The sequence below is a fragment of the Lithobates pipiens genome, unplaced genomic scaffold (genome assembly GCF_037356315.1).
Source record: "Lithobates pipiens isolate NorthernLeopardFrog02 unplaced genomic scaffold, aLitPip1_a1.2 Scaffold_10, whole genome shotgun sequence".
Lineage (NCBI taxonomy): Eukaryota > Metazoa > Chordata > Amphibia > Anura > Ranidae > Lithobates > Lithobates pipiens.
The window spans coordinates 3,555,699-3,579,419 of NW_027507686.1; the positions used below are offsets into that span (position 1 = coordinate 3,555,699).

Here is a 23,721-nt window from a genome sequence, read left to right on the forward strand (position 1 = left end):
ATACCTGTACCCCCCCAAATATGTGTGATACCTGTACCCCCCCAAATATGTGTGATACCTGTACCCACAAATATGTGTGATACCTGTACCCCCCAAATATGTGTTATACCTGTACCCCCCCAAATATGTGTTATACCTGTACCCCCCCAAATATGTGTTATACCTGTACCCCCCCAAATATGTGTGATACCTGTACCCACAAATATGTGTGATACCTGTACCCCCCCCCAAATATGTGTTATACCTGTACCCCCCCCAAATATGTGTGATACCTGTACCCCCCAAATATGTGTGATGACTGTACCCCCCAAATATGTGTGATACCTGTACCCCCCCAAATATGTGTGATAACTGTACCCCCCCAAATATTTGTGGTACCTGTACCCCCCAGATATGTGTGATAACTGTACCCCCCCAAATATTTGTGGTACCTGTACCCCCCAAGTATGTGTTATACCTGTACCCCACCCCTAATATGTGTTACACCTGTACCCCCCAAATATGTGTTATACCTGTACCCCCAAATATGTGTGATACCTGCACCCCCCCAAATATGTGTGATACCTGTACCCCCCCAAATATGTGTTACACCTGTACCCCCCAAATATGTGTTACACCTGTACCCCCCAAATATGTGTTACACCTGTACCCCCCAAATATGTGTTACACCTGTACCCCCCCCAAATATGTGTGATAACTGTACCCCCCAAATATGTGTTATGCCTGTACCCCCCCCCAAATATGAGTGATACCTGTACCCCCCAAATATGTGTTACACCTGTACCCCCCAAATATGTGTGATATCTGTACCCCCAAATATGAATATCTGTACCCCCTCAATATGTGTTATACCTGTAGCCCCCCCCCCCAAATATTTGTTCTACCTGTACCTCCCCAAATATGTGTGATTCCTGTACCCCCCCCACCCCCAAATATGTGTTGTACCTGTACCCCCCCATACGTGTAATACATGTACCCCCCAATATTTGTGATACCCGGACTCCTCATAAGGTGTGTTATATCTATACAAGGAGGGGTGGGACAGGTTCATCCCGGGCCAGGATACAGAACTGCGCCCCTCTTCCTTGCTGCTAATGAGCGCCGTAGAATAGGTGTAGTGCCCTGCGCCCATTCTCTGCCCCCCAGCTCCGGCTGACCATGGTTGGCATGGAGTGTGCCCTGCACATGTGTGACCAATTGCTCGCTTTATGGTTGCCTAGTGCTGGAGCATGCGTGTGTATGATAAGGGGCCCCCCCCATCACTGCTGCCCACCCCTTGTCCCAGCCCTGCCTCTGGCGCCCCCTACCTTCAATTCTGTTATTGTAATGAACCTTTCTAAACAATGAGCTAGAATGTAAGTCTGAGATGGAATTAAAGGTTTATGAACAAGATGGAGTCACTTTGGTTCAGTTATATTTCTACACAATGAAGAGATGTGCGCTGTGGGGGAGGGGTGCCCGGGATTTCCTTTCAAGAAGAGTTCTCTCTCTACAAGACAATGTTATAAAAAGGAGATTTCATAAAATGACAATTTACATCCTTTCATGTGACTCCGCCCACATCCTCTGCGTTATCATTTCCCCCTTTCCATGGTGCGATCGATACCGATTTATTTTTATTTTTTTTCTTGCAGGTTTCAGGCCTCGTCGCCGAGGACACGCAGGAACGCAACACACCATGAAATAACGAGCCGCCTTCACCAGAGGGATCTCCGCCATCTCTCACCTCGGCCGCGATGTGCTGGTAGGTGGAAGGATTTCCTCCAGTGCTGGGAATTGGGGAGTCTCCGGGGGGGAGGGGGCCGGATCAGCCTATGTTTGACCTGGCTGTCATGGTGAGCGGCTGTGTCATCCCAGCTGTCACCTTCCATGGAAAGTTCCATCCCAAGAACCAAAATGACATCTCTTTCATACTGGGGGGGGGGGGGCATTCCGGAAAATAGGGGCAAGTATTACACCGCTTCAACCAATTGGCTTCAAGCTTTTATATGGTGCTTATGAATTATAGCATGGGCATGCATTTTGCAGGGCATATAGACCATTTTGCTGCTCTGTGTGCCCAAAGGAGCTTACAATCTAACATCCCTACTATTGTCATATACACCATGCTCTGCTTTCTGTGCCACCAAGGAGCTTACACTCTAACACCTCTACTACTGTCATATAGACCTTCAGAGGCTCTCTGTGCCCCAAGGAGCTTACAATCTAATACCCCTACTACTGTCATATGGACCGTTTTCTGCTCTGTGCCCCCCCCCCTCCCCAAAGAGTTTAAAATCTAACACCCCTACTACCATCATATAGACCTTCAGAAGCTCTCTGTGCCCCAAGGAGCTTACACTCTAATATCCCTACTACCATTTCTGCTCTGTGCCCCCCCCCCCCAAATAGTTTACAATCTAACACCTCTACTGCCGTCATATAGACCTTCAGAGGGCTCTCTGTGCCCCAAGGAGCTTACACTCTAATACCCCACTACCATTTTCTGCTCTGTGCCCCCCCCCCCAAAGAGCTTACAATCTAACACCTCTACTACCGTCATATAGACCTTCAGAGGCTCTTTGTGCCCAAGGAGCTTACAATCTAATACCCCTACTACTGCCATATGGACCGTTTTCTGCTCTGTGCCCCTCCCCCCCTCCCCAAAGAGTTTACAATCTAACACCCCTACTACCATCATATAGACCTTCAGAGGCTCTGTGCCCCAAGGAGCTTACACTCTAATACCCCTACTACCATTTTCTGCTCTGCCCCCCCCCCCCCCCCAAGAGCTTACAATCTAACACCTCTACTACCGTCATATAGACCTTCAGAGGCTCTCTGGCCCCAAGGAGCTTACACTCTAATACCCCTACTACTGTCATATGGACCATTTTCTGCTCTCTGCTCCCCCCCCCCCCCCAAAGAGTTTACAATCTAACACCCTTACTACCCTCATATAGACCTTTAGAGGCTCTCTGTGCCCCAAGGAGCTCTAATACCCCTACTACCATTTTCTGCTTTGTGCCCCCCCCCCCCCCCAGGAGCTTACACTCTAACACTCCTACTACTGTCATAATATAGACCTTCAGAAGCTCTCTGTGCCCCAAGGAGCTTACAATCTAATACCCCTACTACCATGTTCTGCTCTGTGCCCCCCCCCCCCCAAGGGCTTACAGTCTAACACCTCTACTACTGTCATATAGACCTTCAGAGGCTCTCTGTGCCCCAAGGAGCTTACACTCTAATATCCCTACTACCATTTTCTGCTCTGTGCCCCCCCCCCCCCCAAGAGCTTACAGTCTAACACCTCTACTACTGTCATATAGACCTTCAGAGGCTCTCTGTGCCCCAAGGAGCTTACACTCTAATACCCCTACTACCATTTTCTGCTCTGTGCCCCCCCCCCCCAAGAGCTTACAGTCTAACACCTCTACTACTGTCATATAGACCTTTAGAGGCTCTCTGTGCCCAAAGGAGCTTACAATCTAATACCCCTATTTATTTTATTATTTTGGGTTGACAGAAAGAAATCTCACAGAAATGTGAGAAGATCATTGAAACTCCATAAATACTTTGTATGATCTGCACTATGATGCGTGTCCCCCTCCCCCTCCCCCCATTTACCACCGCAGCAGTTATATTTGTAGCTCTCAATAGAATTATTGACTCTTCCTCCATCTCCCCAGCTTATAGGCCATACCTTGGTACATACATAGAGCTGGAGGAATAGTCTGCAGGAGCCTGCTATTGCACATTTTCATACATTGTTTGCAGCTGCAATGCTTTGCAGGCTCATATGCAAAATAAATAATACATGCAGTTTTTTTTCCTCTCATATATGCATTTCTTTTATTTCTTTTTTTTTGTAAAAGTTGGGCTTTGCCCATAATTACAAGTTCAGTGTAGTTTAGGTGTCAGCCTGTCCACATTAAAAATGACTGATATTGTAGCGCCCTCTAGTGTCTACAAGGGGAATTAGGCTAGTCATTGCTTTCCACCATCCCTGAACCTGTGCAGACAGATTTGTACAATACGACGTCTTCCCCCCCCCCCCCCCCCCCCCCCGAAACATTCCTCCAATTCATTTTATAAATGTTTTCTCCGTGACTGGATCAGCTTGGTACGGCTCTGATCAAAGCACAAGCCAAAACCGGTGCAATGTGCTCCAGGATAGATGGTGGCATTGGAGGAGGTGAACGAGTGTCAATGCGGGGGGCTTCCATCTCCGGTAAGTAATTCATAATGAGCTAGTATGATATGCATACTATCTCATTATGCCTTTGCCTTGCAGGTGTATTATTATTTTTATTTTTTTAAGAGGCTTTACTTCCTCTTTAAAATGACAAGTTTAGTTTTAAAGCAAGGGTCTCCAAACTGTGGCCCTGGGACAAGTGTGGTCCTTTGCTTGCCTTTATCCAGCCTTTAAGTCACTATTCCTCCCACTGACACCAACAATGGGGACACTATTCCTTCCACTGACACCAACAATGGGGACACTATTCCTTCCACTGACACCAACAATGGGGTCACTATTCCTTCCACTGACACCAACAATGGGGACACTATTCCTTCCACTGACACCAACAATGGGGACACTATTCCTTCCACTGACACCAACAATGGGGACACTATTCCTTCCACTGACACCAACAATGGGGACACTATTCCTTCCACTGACACCAACAATGGGGACACTATTCCTTCCACTGACACCAACAATGGGGACACTATTCCTCCCACTGACACCACCTATTTCTCCACCTAGTACCAAAGATCAGACACTGTTTACTGCCACTGGGCACAGTCTGCCCCCCTCCCCCCCTAAACTCTGAAGGACAGTACACTTGCCCTTACTTTAGAAATGTTGAGACCCCCCCCCCCGGTTTAAAGAGAACTGAACTCTGGAAGGATGGCCCATGAAAAAGTCACCAGTATTTCCAGATCTTTCCCCCATTGCATACAGAGCGAAACTGTATGGGGAGGGGGCCCCCAAGAAAACGTTTGCCCGGGGTCCAATCACTATTAAAGACGGCCCAGGTTGTGTATTCAGAGATGGTATTCTGCATACCTTGGGTGTAACAAGAGGTTATTTGAGTTCCTGTTGTCTTTTTATCACCAGTCTGCCCATTCTCCTGACCTCAACAAGGCATTTTCCTCCACACAACTTCCACTCACTGGATATTTTCTCTTTTTCCCACCATTTTCTGTAATTCCGAGAGATGAAAATCCCAGAAATACTCAGACCGGCCCGTCTGCCACCAACAACCACACCACGTTCAAAATTCACCTCAATCCCCTTTCTTCCCCATTCCGATGCTCGGTTTGAACTTCAGCAAGTCGTCTTCACCATGTCTAGATGCCAAAATGCATTGAGTTGCTGCCGTGTGATTGGCTGATTAGCCATTTGGGTTACAAAACGATTGAACAGGTGTACCTAATAAAGTGCCCGGTGAGTGGATATCAGATAGTTGTGTTTAGATCTAAATAGAAAACTTGGAGCACTGCTGAAGTTGAGGGAAGATTCTTCCTTTTGATCCTAGGAGGTGGGGGGTGGGGCGTTCTCCTGTCTTCATTCCGGACATCACATGCGATATAGAGAGATAGACACGGCACTCCCGGCCAGCCCATGTGAGCTGAAGATAACAAATGACCTTGGCCTATGGTCCTCCACAAACCATGTCCCCGACATGTTTCACCCCACCCCCTGGGGCTTAGTCATAAAGGGTTTTCTAGACCTCTATGACTAAGTCCCGGTGGTGGGGTGAAACTCATCAGCCATGGTTTTGGAGGAGCTGAGGCCGTCTATTATCTTCATCTCACATGGGCTGGCCGGGAGTATGGTGTCCACCTCACTCCATTGCAGATGGTGTTTAGATGTTTGAGTAAAATGTGACCGCTAAGGACTCATTCCATGAACATGCGGGTTGTCTGTGCATGTATGTTCATGCTGTGGAGCAGAAGAAGCAGCAGACGCCTCGGGTACCGGATTGATCTGGGGGCCAACAAACATTGGCAGAAAAATTCCAACAGATGTAACCAAGTGCTCCTCTAAGAACTGTCTGAAGGTCCATCTGAAGGCCCATCTGGAGGCCCATCTGGAGGCCCATCTGGAGGCCCATCTGGAGGCCCATCTGAAGGCCCATCTGGAAGTCCCCTTTCATCCTTCTCCATCAATGCAGAGCGAAGGGCGGTACTCTTAGCAAGCAATCAGGATCCGTTGTGTACAGATCCAACTTCAGCAAGAGGAATTCTGATTGGTTGCGGTGTGTGATTTGCGCTTAGCGTCTCTTTATCATAATATTGTACCCATGTCCAGACCGTGCCACCCACCAGTTGGTATCTGGTCATTGGCTGTGGGCTTCAGACGCCACCAAATGCCTCCGGTCACCTCAGCCGTCAGAAATAGGTAGCCATCCATCTTCTCCTTTCCGCAGGTAGGTGCATCGGCAATAGGGACCTTAGCAGAGGTGACATGTGACCCGGCCCCCGGGGCCCCACCGGTCTGAAGAAACATCATGAACGTGACCTTGGCGTCTTACTGCACAGCTGCTCCTCCACAAGACCAAAGGGGAAATCAGAGCAAATGAAGGGAGCACATCGCACACCTGTGCTCCGGGCCCCTGGGGGCCCTTAAAGGCAGGTCTGGGAGAGGAGAGGGGGGCATCAGCCGGTGAAAGGTTTCCAGAGCCGCCTAAATACCTCCTCTGAGCATTCGACTATTTACAGTACGTTGTTCCCTCACCCTCCCCACCGTCATTAGGAGGTCTCGTGGCTCTGAGCGGCACTCGAAGGGTTAATCCCGACACCTGCGCCAGGTAGTCCGTCAGTGCGAGGTGAGCCAAGTCTGCCCAGAAGATCTCCGCTGTGTCCATGTGATTGGACAACGAGGCAAAGAGCGACTGCAAGAGGAACTCACTGCAACCCGTCTACTCGGAACTTCCCACCATCGGCTCTGATACATAATAAAGGCAAATAGACGGCGAGGGAATTCACTCCGGAGCTCAGAAAATGAGGAGGAGCTTCACTGTGCAAAGAACACCCAATCACATGCAAGGAAAAGAAAAACAGCATTTTGTTTGCACCTGATAGGATGATGGAAGTCAGCAGAGCTTCCAGTCATTTACTAAACTGCCCCCCCCACATACCCCCATTTTACACCCGCTAACCCCCATATACCCCAGAGCTACACCCCCATCCCCCAGTGTTATACACCCTGACCCCCACATACCCCAATGTTACACCCCTGACCCCCACATACCCCAGTGTTACTCCCACTGACCCCCACATACCCCAATGTTACACCCCCTGACCCCCACATACCCCAGTTTTACACCACCGACCCCCGCATACCCCAATGTTACACCCCTGACCCCCACATACCCCAGTTTTACACCACCGACCCCCGCAAACCCCAATGTTACACCCCTGACCCCCACATACCCCAGTTTTACACCACCGACCCCCACATACCCTAGTGTTACTCCTACTGACTCCCACATACCCCAGCGTTACTCCTACTGACTCCCACATACCCCAGTTTTACACCACCAACCCCCACATACCCTAGTGTTACTCCTACTGACCCCCACATACCCCAGTTTTACACCAACGACCCTCACATACCCTAGTGTTACTCCTACTGACTCCTGCATATCCCAGTTTTACACCACCAACCCCCACATACCCCAGTGTTACACCTCCTGACCCCCACATACCCCAGTGTTACTCCCGCTGACCGTCACATACCCCAATGTTGCATACCCTGACCCCCACATACCCCAATGTTACATACCCTGACCCCCACATACCCCAGTGTTACTCCCCCTGACCCCCACATACCCCAGTGTTATGCTGATCCCCACATACCCCAGTGTTACTCCCCCTGACCCCCACATACCCCAGTGTTACGCTGATCCCCACATACCCCAGTGTTACTCCCGCTGACCCCCACATACCCTAGTGTTACACCCCTGACCCCCACATACCCCAGTGTTACTCCCGCTGACCCCCACATACCCCAGTGTTACACCGCCTGACCCCCCCCCCCCCCCAGATAACTTCACAGAACTGCCCATCCTCCCTCCCCCAGTGTCTCCTCTATCACCCTGCAATGCTCACTGCTCCACAACCATGTAACCCCTTGCAGACACTGTGCATGCGCCTCCTGGAGCGCCACGTGCCCTAAAGATATGTAAATATAAGCATGTGACATCTCTCTGCTGCCCTCTGCTGGACACACGGGGGTATGACAGGCTGTAATCAGTACAGCGGGAGGGGGTGTGGCTGCAGAGTGGAGCTCCACTGATGACAGGAAGCACGTGGCCTCCTCTCCACCTCTTCCTTTTTTTTTTTTTACTGAACTTTATTGTGAATCTCTGCAGCTGGAGCTCCACTGCCACAGGAAACACGTGACCTCCACAACTCCACCTTTTTTTTTTCATTTTTAAATGAACTTTGAAGCGGGGGTCCACGCAAAAAAAAACAGAAACTTACCTGTCCAGAGTGCCCGCCATGTCGGCAGCCAAAGCCGAGCAATCTCTCGTCTCTCGGCTACCCCCTGCCGCCATCCTCGGTGAGGGGATCGGGAAGTGAAGCGTTGCGCCTTCATTTCCCAGGTTCCTCACTGGGTGTGACACAGCGGGGGGTGCAGGAAGGGGCGTGACTCTATTCCCGGAAGTGGGTGCAGATACCTGTATTATACCCCCCCCCCCCACCCGAAAGGTGCCAAATGTGACACCGGAGGGGGAGGGGGAGGGTTCCGAAAAAAGGAAGTTCACTTTTTGTGTGAACCTCGGCTTCAATGTGGCAAACAACAAACAGAGGATACCACAGGAAGTGGCGCCTCGGATTTGCAGAAATGCGAGATTTTTTTTTTTAGGATGTTTTGTACTTCCTGTTAAACTGTTTTCCATAAGTTTAAAATCGATTAACCACTTCAGCCCCGGAAAGGATTTGCCCCCTTAATGACCAGAGCATTTTTTATGATACGGCACTGCGTCGCTTTAACCCCTTCAATACCGGGCACTTACCCCCCCCCCCCCCTTTCCTGCCCAGGCTCTCACACTTTGAATGACAATTGCACGGTCATGCTACAATGTATCCATGTGAAATTGTTATTTTCTTCACACAAAATAGAGATTTTTTTTTGGTGGTATTTAATCACTTCTGGGTATTTTTTTCCTAAAAAAAAGAAAAAAACCCCCAAAAAAAAAAAAAAAGTTTTTCTTTAGTTTCTGTCAGTAAATTTTGTAAATAAGTAATTTTTCTCCTTCACCGATGGACAGATAGGCGGCACTGATCGGCACAGATAGGCGGCACTGATCGGCACAGATAGGCGGCACTGATCGGCACAGATAGGCGGCACTGATCGGCACAGATAGGCGGCACTGATCGGCAGCACTGACTGTCATCACTAATGGCCACTGATTGGTGGCAATTGTGGGCACTGGTTGGCACTGATTGCTGGCAGTGGTGGGCACCGATTACATACCTGGCTGTCCCCTGTGAAGAGACGCCGCTGATCGGCTCTCCTCTCCTCTCCTCTCACTCTGTCAAAAAAATTAGATTCATAAATTGTTTCCTAAATATATTCGGCTACATGTTTTTGGCACAAAAAAAATAAAAATAAAAATAAATCCCGATAAGCGTATATTGATTGGTTCGCTTGAACGTTATAGGGGGTTATTTACTAATGGAAAATCCACTTGGCGGTGCAGTCGCTGTAGATCTGAGGGGGAGATGCAAGGAAAATAAAAAACAGCATTTTATCTTGCAACTGATTGGATGATAAAATCAGCAGAGCTTCCCCTCAGATTTAGAGCGACTGCACTTCCAAGTGCACTTTCAGTGAAAAGTGGACTTGCCTTTTCGTAAATAACCCCCAATATGAACTCTATAAACTATGGGATATATACTGGAATTTGTATTTTTTTTGTTTAGGGCCCCCTGTCCTCAGTACATCACCCCAATCCCCCACTCGTCCTCAATACAGCACCCCAAAATCCCCCCCCATCCTCAGTACAGCGCCCCAACCCCCCATCCTCAGTACAGCGCCACAAACCCCCCTCCCCGTCCTCAATCCAGCGCCCCAACCTCCTGTCCTCAGTACAGTGCCTCAACCCACCCCCCCGTCCTCAGTCCAGCGCCCCAAACCCCCCTCCCTGTCCTCAGTCCAGCACCCCAAACCCCCCCGTCCTCAGTCCAGCGCCCCAACCTCCTGTCCTCAGTACAGCTCCCCAACCCCCCCCTTCCTCAGTACAGCGCCCCAACCCCCCCCTTCCTCAGTACAGCGCCCCAACCCCCCATCCTCAGTACAGCGCCACAAACCCCCCTCCCCGTCCTCAATCCAGCGCCCCAACCTCCTGTCCTCAGTACAGTGCCTCAACCCACCCCCCCGTCCTCAGTCCAGCGCCCCAAACCCCCCTCCCCGTCCTCAGTCCAGCACCCCAAACCCCCCCGTCCTCAGTCCAGCGCCCCAAACCCCCCCGTCCTCAGTCCAGCGCCCCAACCTCCTGTCCTCAGTACAGCGCCCCAACCCCCCCCTTCCTCAGTACAGCGCCCCAACCCCCCCCTTCCTCAGTACAGCGCCCCAACCCCCCCCTTCCTCAGTACAGCGCCCCAACCCCCCATCCTCAGTACAGCGCCACAAACCCCCCTCCCCGTCCTCAATCCAGCGCCCCAACCTCCTGTCCTCAGTACAGTGCCTCAACCCACCCCCCCGTCCTCAGTCCAGCGCCCCAAACCCCCCTCCCCGTCCTCAGTCCAGCACCCCAAACCCCCCCGTCCTCAGTCCAGCGCCCCAAACCCCCCCGTCCTCAGTCCAGCGCCCCAACCTCCTGTCCTCAGTACAGCGCCCCAACCCCCCCCTTCCTCAGTACAGCGCCCCAACCCCCCCCTTCCTCAGTACAGCGCCCCAACCCCCCCCTTCCTCAGTACAGCGCCCCAACCCCCCCCTTCCTCAGTACAGCGCCCCAACCCCCCCTTCCTCAGTACAGCACCCTGCCCCACCCTCAGTACAGCACCCCAACCCCCTGTCCTCAGTACAGCGCCCCAACCCCCCCCTTCCTCAGTACAGCGCCCCAACCCCCCCCTTCCTCAGTACAGCACCCTGCCCCACCCTCAGTACAGCACCCCAACCCCCTGTCCTCAGTACAGCGCCCCAACCCCCCCCTTCCTCAGTACAGCGCCCCAACCCCCCCCTTCCTCAGTACAGCGCCCCAACCCCCCTTCCTCAGTACAGCACCCTGCCCCACCCTCAGTACAGCACCCCAACCCCCTGTCCTCAGTACAGTGGCCCAACCCCCTTAGTCCAGTGCCCCAACAACCCCTCCTCCACCCTCAGTCCAGCGCCCCAACCATCCCCCCCTACAATGCGGCTGGGCGATTGTTAAGTGGATATTTACACCAGAAGAACATATATATGATTTTCAGGAAGATGGAGGATTAATGGCGACACATCATTGAACCGTATGTGTGGGGATCGATGTGTGTGGGGATCGATGTGTGTGGGGATCGATGTGTGTGGGGATCGATGTGTGTGGGGATCGATGTGTGTGGGGATCGATGTGTGTCGGGATCGATGTGTGTCGGGATCGATGTGTGTGTGGATCGATGTGTGTGGTGGGGATCGATGTGTGTGGGGATCGATGTCGGGATCGATCGATGTGTGTGGGGATCGATGTGTGGGGATCGATGTCGGGATTGATCGATGTGTGGGGATCGATGTGTGTGTGGGGATCGATGTGTGTGTGAGGATCGATGTCGGGATCGATGTGTGTGGTGGGGATCGATGTGTGTGGGGATCGATGTGTGTCGGGATCGATGTATGTGTGGGGATCGATGTCGGGATCGATCGATGTGTGTCGGGATCGATGTGTGGGGATCGATGTCGGGATCGATGTGTGGGAATCGATGTGTCGGGATTGATGTGTGGGGATCGATGTCGGGATTGATGTGTCGGGATCGATGTGTCGGGATCGATGTGTGTGGGGATCGATGTCGGGATTGATGTGTCGGGATCGATGTGTGTGGGGATCGATGTGTGTTGATCGATGTGTGTTGATCGATGTGTGTTGGGATCGATGTGTGTTGATCGATGTGTGTGGGGATCGATGTGTGTTGATCGATGTGTGTTGGGATCGATGTGTGTTGATCGATGTGTGTTGGGATCGATGTGTGTTGGGATCGATGTGTGTTGGGATCGATGTGTGTGGTGTGGATCGATGTGTGTGTGGATCGATGTGTGTTGATCGATGTGTGTTGATCGATGTGTGTCAGGATCAATGTGTGTTGATCGATGTGTGTCGGGATCGATGTGTGTCGGGATCGATGTGTGTGGGGATCGATGTGTGTGGGGATCGATGTGTGTGTTGATCGATGTGTCGGGATCGATGTGTGTTGGGATCGATGTGTCGGGATCGATGTGTGTGGGGATCGATGTGTCGGGATCGATCGATGTGTGTCTCAGTCTTGGTCCGGTTAGTCGGGATGAAGGAGAACAATGAGATTGTGATTGGAGACACGGGTTGTATTCTTCTTCTATCATCACCGAACATCCACATTGGGAAATAATAAATAATCACTTTTTACCAGAAAGTACAAAACCCCAAAATATCTTCTTTTATTTCTGCAGCTCTCAGAATGGATCAGTGTGTGCTGCAGACTGTGGAGCTCCACTCTACACTTTAATCATGTGACCTCCACTTCCTGTAGTGCGTAGAGTGGAGGACACGTGCTTCCTGTCATCAGTGGAGCTCCACTCTGCAGCCACACCCCTCTCTACAGCGGAAGACGATCCACGGCTCCTCCCACTAATCGGGACGGTCTCAGGCTAGTGACGTCATCAGTCCGTGTCCAAGCACGGTGTGGGGATCACGTGGAGCAAAGATGAGGCCGCTGACAGACGAGGAGACCAGAACCATGTTCGAGAAATTGTCCAAATAGTGAGTGGGACCCCCAAATACCGGGAGAGAAGAGGGGGGCCCTAGAGGTGTCACTGTGGGGCCCGTAGGATGACTGTGTGGGGTCCATAGGATGACTGTATGGGGTCTGTAGGGGTGTCACTGGGGGGGTCCGTAGAATGACTGTGCGGGGCCCCTAGGGGTGTCACTGTGGGGTCCGTAGGATGACTGTGTGGGGTCTGTAGGGGTGTCACTGGGGGTCCGTAGGATGACTGTGCGGGGCCACTGGGGGGGTCCGTAGGATGACTGTGTGGGGCCCCAGAAGGTTGGGTGACTCAGATTCTAATCATTTCTCTCTCTCTGTTTCTCAGTATCGGGGAGAATATAAAGCTGTTGGTGGATCGTCCTGACGGCACTTACTGCTTCCGGTTACACAACGATCGGGTGTATTATGTCAGGTAGGAGGGTCTGTAGAAGACGATCGTTATTCCCTTCTTCATTAGCGGACTTGTATTTGTTTCATTATTATAGCGAACGTCTCGCTTCAATGGGGGCCCCTCAGCTGCACTTCTCACCTTCCTTCCCATCTGGCTCAGCAGTGACCGGCTGACATTCCGTTCATCTTCAGGCAGGCTGGTCTCTCGATCGACCTTTGGTGAGATATCAGTGGTCTAAACAGACCCCTGACATCTCCCTTTGAGGCACGGAAAGGGATTGAGGACACGGATTCCCCGCTCTTTTCTCAGCTGCACTGAAGATGAATGGCCAGGAGACGGCGCCTCCCCTCCATTCATAAACACAGATTACAACGCTCAGTTATGATTGGACAGTCGGTGATCACTGATGCTGTGCATTCAGAAAAGGAAGGGGCCGGTAAATGACATATTACCGGCTCCTTCCCCCGCTCTCCACCCTCACAGAGCCAGGACATGGGGGGGCGGAGAGAGGGAGGAGGACAATGGAAGTTGGAGAAGGAGCACATGGTTGAGGGGTGATCGTGAGGGGGGCAGTTACAAGCACTGATTGGGGGGGGGGGGGGAGGAGGAACAGCTGTCAGTTGGGGGGGGGGGGGGATCCATGCTTATAACTGCCCCCCACCAATCACCTGTGAGGTTGCCCGGCTCCTCCCCTCCCCATTACACTGAGGATGCCTGGCCTGATATCACAAGTATCCGATCAAACATTGGTGGTGCGTTTGCACGTGTATTGGTACCGTATGATATCTCTTGCTCGCTCTCTTTTTCTCTCTTGCTCGCTCTCTTTTTCTCTCTTGCTCTCTCTCGCGCTCGCTCTCTTGCTCTCTCTTTTTTCCTCGCTCTCTTTTTCTCGCTCGCTCTCTCGCTCTTTTTCTCGCTCGCTCTCTTTTGCTCGCTCTCTTTTGCTCGCTCTCTTTTGCTCGCTCTCTTTTTCTCGCTCGCTCTTTTTCTCGCTCGCTCTTTTTCTCGCTCGCTCTTTTTCTCGCTCGCTCCTCGCTCTTTCTCTTTTTCTCGCTCTCTCTCTTTTTCTCGCTTGCGCTCTCTCTCTCTCTTTTTCTCGCTCTCTCTCCCTTTTTCTCGCTTGCGCTCTCTCTCTCTCTTTTTCTCGCTTTCTCTCTTTTTCTCGCTTGCGCTCTCTCTCTCTTTTTCTCGCTTGCGCTCTCTCTCTCTTTTTCTCGCTCGCGCTCTCTCTCTCTCTTTTTCTCGCTCGCGCTCTCTCTCTCTCTTTTCTCGCTCGCGCTCTCTCTCTCTCTTTTGCTCGCTCGCGCTCTCTCTCTCTTTTGCTCGCTCGCGCTCTCTCTCTCTTTGCTCGCTCGCGCTCTCTCTCTTTTGCTCGCTCGCGCTCTCTCTCTCTCTTTTGCTCGCTCGCGCTCTCTCTCTCTTTGCTCGCTCGCGCTCTCTCTCTCTCTTTTGCTCGCTCGCGCTCTCTCTCTCTCTTTTGCTCGCTCGCGCTCTCTCTCTCTTTTGCTCGCTCGCGCTCTCTCTCTCTTTGCTCGCTCGCGCTCTCTCTCTCTTTTGCTCGCTCGCGCTCTCTCTCTTTTGCTCGCTCGCGCTCTCTCTCTCTTTTGCTCGCTCGCGCTCTCTCTCTCTTTTGCTCGCTCGCGCTCTCTCTCTCTTTTGCTCGCTCGCGCTCTCTCTCTCTTTTGCTCGCTCGCGCTCTCTCTCTCTTTTGCTCGCTCGCGCTCTCTCTCTCTTTTGCTCGCTCGCGCTCTCTCTCTCTCTTTTGCTCGCTCGCGCTCTCTCTCTCTCTTTGCTCGCTCGCGCTCTCTCTCTCTCTTTTGCTCGCTCGCGCTCTCTCTCTTCTTTTGCTCGCTCGCTCTCTCTCTCTCTCTCTCTCGCGCTCGCGCTCTCTCTCTCTCTCTTGCTCGCTCGCGCTCTCTCTCTCTCTTGCTCGCTCGCGCTCTCTCTCTCTCTTTTGCTCGCTCGCGCTCCTCTCTCTCTCTTTTGCTCGCTCGCGCTCTCTCTCTCTCTTTGCTCGCTCGCGCTCTCTCTCTCTCTTTTGCTCGCTCGCGCTCTCTCTCTCTTTTGCTCGCTCGCGCTCTCTCTCTCTTTTGCTCGCTCGCGCTCTCTCTCTCTCTTTTGCTCGCTCGCGCTCTCTCTCTCTCTTTTGCTCGCTCGCGCTCTCTCTCTCTCTTTTGCTCGCTCGCGCTCTCTCTCTCTCTTTTGCTCGCTCGCGCTCTCTCTCTCTCTTTTGCTCGCTCGCGCTCTCTCTCTCTCTTTTGCTCGCTCGCGCTCTCTCTCTCTCTTTTGCTCGCTCGCGCTCTCTCTCTCTCTTTTGCGCTCGCTCGCGCTCTCTCTCTCTCTTTTGCTCGCTCGCGCTCTCTCTCTCTCTTTTGCTCTCTCTCTCTTTTGCTCGCTCGCGCTCTCTCTCTCTCTTTTGCTCGCTCGCGCTCTCTCTCTCTCTTTTTCTCGCTCGCGCGCTCTCTCTCTCTTTTTCTCGCTCGCGCTCTCTCTCTCTCTTTTTCTCGCTCGCGCTCTCTCTCTCTCTCTTTTTCTCGCTCGCGCTCTCTCTCTCTCTCTCTTTTTCTCGCTCGCGCTCTCTCTCTCTCTCTCTTTTCTCGCTCGCGCTCTCTCTCTCCTCTCTCTTTTTCTCGCTCGCTCTCTCTCTCTCTCTTTTTCTCGCTCGCTCTCTCTCTCTTTTTCTCGCTCGCGCTCTCTCTCTCTCTTTTTCTCGCTCGCGCTCTCTCTCTCTCTTTTTCTCGCTCGCGCTCTCTCTTTTTCTCGCTCGCGCTCTCTCTCTCTTTTTCTCGCTCGCGCTCTCTCTCTCTCTTTTTCTCGCTCGCGCGCTCTCTCTCTCTTTTTCTCGCTCGCGCGCTCTCTCTCTCTTTTGCTCGCTCGCGCGCTCTCTCTCTCTTTTGCTCGCTCGCGCCTCTCTCTCTCTTTTGCTCGCTCGCGCGCTCTCTCTCTCTTTTGCTCGCTCGCGCTCTCTCTCTCTCTTTTGCTCGCTCGCGCTCTCTCTCTCTCTTTTGCTCGCTCGCGCTCTCTCTCTCTCTTTTGCTCGCTCCGCTCTCTCTCTCTCTTTTGCTCGCTCGCGCTCTCTCTCTCTCTTTTGCTCGCTCGCGCTCTCTCTCTTTTGCTCGCTCGCGCTCTCTCTCTCTTTTTGCTCGCTCGCGCTCTCTCTCTCTCTTTTGCTCGCTCGCGCTCTCTCTCTCTCTTTTGCTCGCTCGCGCTCTCTCTCTCTCTTTTGCTCGCTCGCGCTCTCTCTCTCTCTTTTGCTCGCTCGCGCTCTCTCTCTCTCTTTTGCTCGCTCGCGCTCTCTCTCTCTCTTTTGCTCGCTCGCGCTCTCTCTCTCTCTTTTGCTCGCTCGCGCTCTCACTCTCTCTCTTTTGCTCGCTCGCGCTCTCTCTCTCTCTTTTGCTCGCTCGCGCTCTCTCTCTCTCTTTTGCTCGCTCGCGCTCTCTCTCTCTCTTTTGCTCGCTCGCGCTCTCTCTCTCTCTTTTGCTCGCTCGCGCTCTCTCTCTCTCTTTTGCTCGCTCGCGCTCTCTCTCTCTCTTTTGCTCGCTCGCGCTCTCTCTCTCTCTTTTGCTCGCTCGCGCTCTCTCTCTCTTCTCTTTTGCTCGCTCGCGCTCTCTCTCTCTCTTTTGCTCGCTCGCGCCCTCTCTCTCTCTTTTGCTCGCTCGCGCCTCTCTCTCTCTTTTGCTCGCTCGCGCCCTCTCTCTCTCTTTTGCTCGCTCGCGCCCTCTCTCTCTCTTTTGCTCGCTCGCGCCCTCTCTCTTTTGCTCGCTCGCGCCCTCTCTCTCTTTTGCTCGCTCGCGCCCTCTCTCTCTTTTGCTCGCTCGCGCCCTCTCTCTCTTTTGCTCGCTCGCGCCCTCTCTCTCTTTTGCTCGCTCGCGCCCTCTCTCTTTTGCTCGCTCGCGCCCTCTCTCTCTTTTGCTCGCTCGCGCTCCCTCTCTCTCTTTTGCTCGCTCGCGCTCTCTCTCTCTCTTTTGCTCGCCGCCGCTCTCTCTCTCTCTCTTTTGCTCGCTCGCGCTCTCTCTCTCTCTTTTGCTCTCTCTCTCTTTTGCTCGCTCGCGCTCTCTCTCTCTCTTTTGCTCTCTCTCTCTTTTGCTCGCTCGCGCTCTCTCTCTCTCTTTTGCTCTCTCTCTTTTGCTCTCTCTTTTTCTCGCTCGCGCTCTATCTCTCTCTCTTTTTCTCGCTCGCGCTCTCTCTCTCTCTTTTCTCGCTCGCGCTCTCTCTCTCTCTTTTTCTCGCTCGCTCTCTCTCTCTCTCTTTTTCTCGCTCGCTCTCTCTCTCTTTTTCTCGCTCGCGCTCTCTCTCTCTTTTTCTAGCTCGCGCTCTCTCTCTCTTTTGCTCGCTCGCGCTCTCTCTCTCTTTTGCTTCGCTCGCGCTCTCTCTCTCTTTTGCTCGCTCGCGCTCTCTCTCTCTTTTGCTCGCTCGCGCTCTCTCTCTCTTTTGCTCGCTCGCGCTCTCTCTCTCTTTTGCTCGCTCGCGCTCTTTTGCTCGCTCGCGCTCTTTTGCTCGCTCGCTCTCTTTTTCCTCGCTCGCTCTCTTTTCTCGCTCGCTCTCTTTTTCTCGCTCGCTCTCTTTTTCTCGCTCGCTCTCTTTTTCTCGCTCGCTCTCTTTTTCTCGCTCGCTCTCTTTTTCTCGCTCGCTCTCTCTTTCTCGCTCGCTCTCTTGTAGTTTGTAGACACTTTCACACACTGTCAGTATTCATGTCTCTTATTCTGAGTGTCTTTGATCCGCAGTGAGAGATATTGAAATTGGCGACAAACATCGCCCGGGACAAGCTTGGTGTCGCTGGGGACGTGTTTCGGGAAGTTCACCAAGACGCAGAAGTTCCGCCTTCATATCACCGCGTTGGATTATCTCGCTCCGTATGCAAAGGTAACGGCTTGTGGGCCACAGAGCTTGCGATCAGCGAGCGCAGAGTTCACACTGCTGATATTATTATTATACGGGATTCATATAGAACCAACAGTTTGTACAGGTGGACAGTTACATTACAATAAAAATACAAGAGGGTCCTGCTCAGAAGAGCTTACACTCTAATGGGGGTGGGGCAAGTGGTACACAACTTAATAATAATGGTGGGGGAGAATGAGCTGAAGTCCAATTAGGGATGTGGCTGCAGTGATCGGGAAATGTCCCTCTGCCCGACTTCCTGGCGGCTCCGCACGTGCGGTTTGCGATCACGCCTGAGCTCATCCTTACTGCCAATACTCCTCATCTTGTCCAGCCAGTCCATTCCATACACACAGCTCCGCTGCTCAGTGACGTCATACCGCTCCTTTCTGGTTTCGCTCATTGGACAGTGGGGGGGGGGGTTGGGGGGGTGCTGTCCAATGAGGTTTCCAGGAGGCAGCCGGGCAACCTCACAGGTGATTGGTGCGGGGGCAGTTACAAGCACTGATTCCCCCCCCCCAGATGATAGTTGTTTTCTCTTTCTCTCCGCCCCCCCCCCCCAATCAGTGCTTGTAACTGCCCCCCACACCGATCACCTCCCAACTGCCCCGTGTGCTCTTTCTCCAACTTCCATTGTCCTCCCTCTCTCGGGCCCCCGCCCCCCCCCCCCCCCCCGGTCCTCCTCTGAGTTTGAAGAAAGATGAACCAGTAAGTGAGCGTGTCGCCTGTCTGGCTGCGCACAGAATTACAAGCCTGGCTTATGAGGATTACAGATCCTTTGGCTTGTATGCAGTTTGGCCTTTTGCCTGCAATTTCACTTCAACGTTTTGCAATTAAAGCAGAACTTTGCTGGAAGTGAGCTCCGCCTCCCTCCTCGGGTGACGCCCTTATGGTGTGGATGGACCCGCAGGCTCTGCACAGACTTCACATCTGGAGCCCTAAGTGTCATTTCTGTCTGCTGCCTCCTTCCTCTATCAGCGTGAACCACTTCTGACAGGTTTTTTTTGACACCAAGGGATAAAAAGGTGACACGGGAGGAGCTTCAGCGCACAGCCTGTGGTTGACAGCCTCAGCTCTGCGTACTGTGTGAAGGTAGGTGTGTCCCTTCCCTCCAATCAGCTCTCCTCACTGAGCGCTGCAGAGTGTAACTTCAGCTCCCCACCCTCTGTTCTCTGACAGCTCAGACAAGCTGTATAAATTCTTCACTTTGAACGGCTGAAGAGAGGACTGCTGCTAAACAGATACGAATTATGTAGGAGGTAGGGTTGCACCGGTATCGATGGTTGTATCAGTGCCAATACCGAGCATTTGCAGGAGTACTTGTACTCCTGAAAATGCTCCAATGCTTGACCTGATATCTGATACCTAGGAAGTCGGGGGTGGTCTGTGCTCCTCCGGTCCCCTGTGTCCGGATTGAGAGCGGAGGAAGGAGCCGGTAAACATGTCATTTACTGGCTGAATGAGGGATCACTGATGCTGTCCATTCATAACTGAGATGAGGAGTAATCTGTATTTACAATGTCTCAGTTTATGAATTGTGAGGAGCCTCGGTCTCCTGTCCATTCATCTCCAGTGCAGCTGAGGCTACAGAGGAGGACTAGGTGTCCTCAGTCCCTTTCTCAAAGGGGGGATGTCAGGTTTAGACCCCCATTATCTTTCCAAAGCTGATTGGAGGGAAGGCACACAACCCCCTGCATACAGGAACAGAGAGCCGAGGCTGTCTATCACAGGCTGTGTGCTGGAGCTCCCTCCCCTGTCACCTTTTTATCTCTTTGTGTCAGGAAAACTTGTCAGAAGTGACTCTTGCAGATATCAGCAGAAGGAGGCAGCAGACAGAGATGCTCTAGATTAGGGGTCTCCAAACTTTCTAAACAAAGGGCAAGTTTACTGTCCTTCAGACTTTAGGGGGGCCGGACTGTGGCCAGTGGGAATAGAACAGTTTTCTGGCATTAGTGGGAGTAAACTGTGCCCCATCTTTGGTATAAAGAGTGCCCCATTGTTGGTGTCAGTGGCAGGATTTATGCTCCCATTTCTAGTATTAAAGGGCAGAAATAGTGTCTTATATCAGTGGGATGAACAGTGCCCCAAGGGCCGGATAAAGGCAGGCAAAGGGCCGCAGTTTGGAGACCCCCTGCTCTAGACTCAGACAAGTACACACCCTAGAGGGATATGCTTTGTTCAGATTTTACGTCTGAGGTTTATAACTACTTTAAAGCGGATGTGAAACTGTCAGTGGGCACTATATCTCCCCAAAATTGTCTTTTTTTTTTTTTTTTTTTTTTTTTAATCTCTGACACCAATACCAGAAATAAGGGAATTGAGGTCACTGGGATTGGAGAAAATGTGGAGAGAAATTAAACACTTTTTCTCTTATCCTTATTGAAGAGATTTCTCTGCGTTTCCTGTCACCGGTGAGGCTAATGCTGAGAAATCTCCACAGCCCTCCGATTCCTCCTGTACTGTATTGTAATGTCTGCCTTTATCTTGTAAAGCGCTGCGCAAACTGTTGGTGCCATATAAATCCTGTATAATAATAATTTAAATCCTGTTTTGTTATGTATTATACAGAATTTATATATTTAACAAAAAAAAAAAAAGGATTTCTATATATACAGGGTTTATAAATGTATAAATCCTGAAGAATAATAATCTCCCCCCTGTGTACACAGAAATACAAATCAGTCGGGGGATCCGACTCTTCATACACTATGTATATGTGTATATATATATATATATATATATGTGTGTGTGTGTGTGTGTGTGTGTATATATATATATATATTATATTACACACAAAATAAATATATTGGCTAAAATTCTGTTTTTAAATTTTCTTGTCAAACACTGTATCGCCCGGTGCATTTCTTGGGGTGCCTCACTTACTACACCCACCCGGTCCCGTTGATCGGGGTCAGTTATTGATCATCCTCTGCAGGCTGCGCAGCGCCCCGGATCTCCGGTGTGCCTCTGATGTATCTCCCATCTCTCTGTACAGTACAAGGTGTGGGTGAAGCCCGGCGCTGAGCAGTCCTTCTTGTATGGAAATCACGTTCTGAAGTCGGGACTGGGAAGGATAACGGAGAACACCTCGCAGTACCAGGGGGTCATCGTATATTCATGGCCGATGTGCCGCTGGTGAGTCCTTATTGTGTCTTGTCTGTGGATTCGGGATGAAAAGTGTTTTCTGGAAGGGTCGCGTGTGATGAAATGTTGGTGGTACGGGAGTAGTGCGGGTTTAGGAATTGTATATTCCCCCCCCCCCCCCCTCATTGTGCCCTAGGTGAGATGTAGACCAACACTTTAGGCCCCTTTTCACACTGAGGCACTTCTTCTGCACTTTTGCACTTAAAAAAAAAATTCCAGGTAGAGAAGAGGAGGGGAAATGCTGCGCTAAACACGCATTCAGTGCAAAAGCTGCCAATACTCGAAGTCAAGCAAACATGTGAAACAATATGTGTAGCGCTTAAAATTATAACCATATGTAAGAACACACCAATGGTGAAAAAGTGAAAACGTATACGTAATAAGTCCCAGAAAATATGTCCAAAATCTGAAGTCCCTTTAAAAGGGACCCCGTGGGTGCTGCAATGAAATATAAGAGTACATAGGCCAGTGGAGGAGTCCTCTGTAATCTCCCTTCCTAGAAGCCTTGGTAGGTGGATCAATCGGACCCCAAAGGCAATACATTACGATAGGGTACGCTCACCCGATGTGGTGGACACGCATAACAACGGCAGCGAGTCAATTGGGCCTGTAATTCTCCTATGGGTATCGCTTGGAATGGATGGATGGATAAGCAGCTCACAATCCCCGACCAGTGAGGGAACGCCAGCCAGTACGCCGGGTCAGTGCAAGCGGCTCCCCCTCTGGCTCCTCACCAATGGTCTCCAAACCATACAATCGCCGTACTACTCCCCGGACCGGTCACCCCACAAGCAGGGAGCCCTCATGGGGGTGACAGATCGGGAGTAGTGCGCTGATTGTATGGTTTGGAGGCCATTGGTGAGAATCCAGAGGGGAGCTGCCTGCACTGACCCGACGTACCTGGCTGGCGTTCCCTCTTGTACCTTCACTGGCGGGGATTGTGAGCTGCTTATCCTTCCATCCCTCCATTCCAAGCGATACGCATAGGAGAATTACAGGCCCAATTGGCTCGCTGACGTTGGTATGTGTGTCCACCACATCAGGTAAGTGTACCCTACCGTTTGTGTATTGCCTTTGGTGTCTGATTCACCTACCAAGGCTTCTAGGAAGGGAGATTACCGAGGACTCCTCCACTGGCCTATGTACTCTTATATTTCATTGCAGCACCCAAGGGGTCCTTTTTTTTTTTTTTTTTAAGGGACTTCGGCTTTTGTACACATTTTTGGGGACCTGCAGTTTTTTTTTTTTTTTTTTTTTTTTGTTTAAAGCCAGCAGCTACAAATACTGCAGCTGCTGACTTTTAAAATAGTGACACTTACCCGCCCAGCACGCCCGCGATGTCGATCGTCTCTTGGGTATGGGAATCAGGAAGTGGAGCCTTTCGGCTTCATTTCCCGGTTCCCTACTGCGCATGCGCAATAAGGATGGTGGTCCCCGCTGTCTCTGGGATTCGTGTGTTTCGTGTGTTTCCCAGCAGGCAGCGGGGGACTTTTGGAAAGGGGCGTAGATTCTGCAGAAAGGGGCGTACCTTCTGCAGAATCTACACCGGAAGTGGGTGCAGATACTTGTACTGTACAGGTACCTGCACCCCCCTGAAAGGTGCCAATTGTGGCGCCGGAGGGGGGGATTCCAATGAGCGGAAGCTCCACTTTAAGCTCTACACATATTCTTTCACAGAACTCTGTAGCAGACACATGATTGGACAATGTCTTTCTGTTTTTGGTGGGGATTATGATGTCTTCCTCTTTCATCACACAGGGCTTTGGTGTGGCAGCGAAGTCCACTCAGGAGTGCCGGAAGCTGGACCCGATGGTCATTGTGGTTTTCCACCAGGCGGATGTTGGCGAGTACATCAGACATGAAGACACGCTCACATAAGCTGCTCTTATTGGACTGCCAAAGACTTTCTAGATCAGAGGGCCGGTTGCTGACACCGCCAATCACATTGCGGGAATCCGATGCGGTGACACCGGACATGCTCAGTGTAAGCTCTGCCTGCAGCAGGTCAGAGGTCACTCTTCAATGTTCTTTATGGACCTTTTTCAGCTGTCTGTGGCCCTGTCTTGCTGGAGGTCATTTTTCAATGTTATGTATGGACTAGAAGTAATTCTATTTTGTATACAATTTCCAGCAGTTCTGTTCTATTAAAACAGACCGGATGAAACTTTTAATATGCTCTGTCCCCGGAGGTTTATTTTATGTTCTAACTTGGGGGTTTCCACAGTTGATCTTTACAAGCGGGATTTCCCCGGCTACAACAATTAACTGGTTGTAAAGGCTGAAGGTTTTTACCTCCATACATTCTATGCATGAAGGTAAAAAAAAAAAAAAAACCCGCGTGCAGCAGATCTCCTCCTCCTCCTGATCTAGCAGTGTGC

At 51.5% G+C, this 23,721-nt stretch overlaps 1 protein-coding gene across 1 annotated transcript; it reads left to right on the plus strand.

Moving 5' to 3' along the window:
* The first annotated feature begins 1,259 nt into the window (after positions 1 to 1,259).
* Positions 1,260 to 23,374, plus strand: NIP7 (nucleolar pre-rRNA processing protein NIP7). The gene is given in 7 exon segments (XM_077451092.1): positions 1,260 to 1,744; positions 12,614 to 12,923; positions 13,253 to 13,339; positions 18,043 to 18,181; positions 21,195 to 21,312; positions 21,315 to 21,334; positions 23,102 to 23,374. Coding segments are annotated over 6 exon segments (540 nt in total). The 5' UTR covers positions 1,260 to 1,744; positions 12,614 to 12,867; the 3' UTR covers positions 23,222 to 23,374.
* The last annotated feature ends 347 nt before the right edge of the window (positions 23,375 to 23,721 follow it).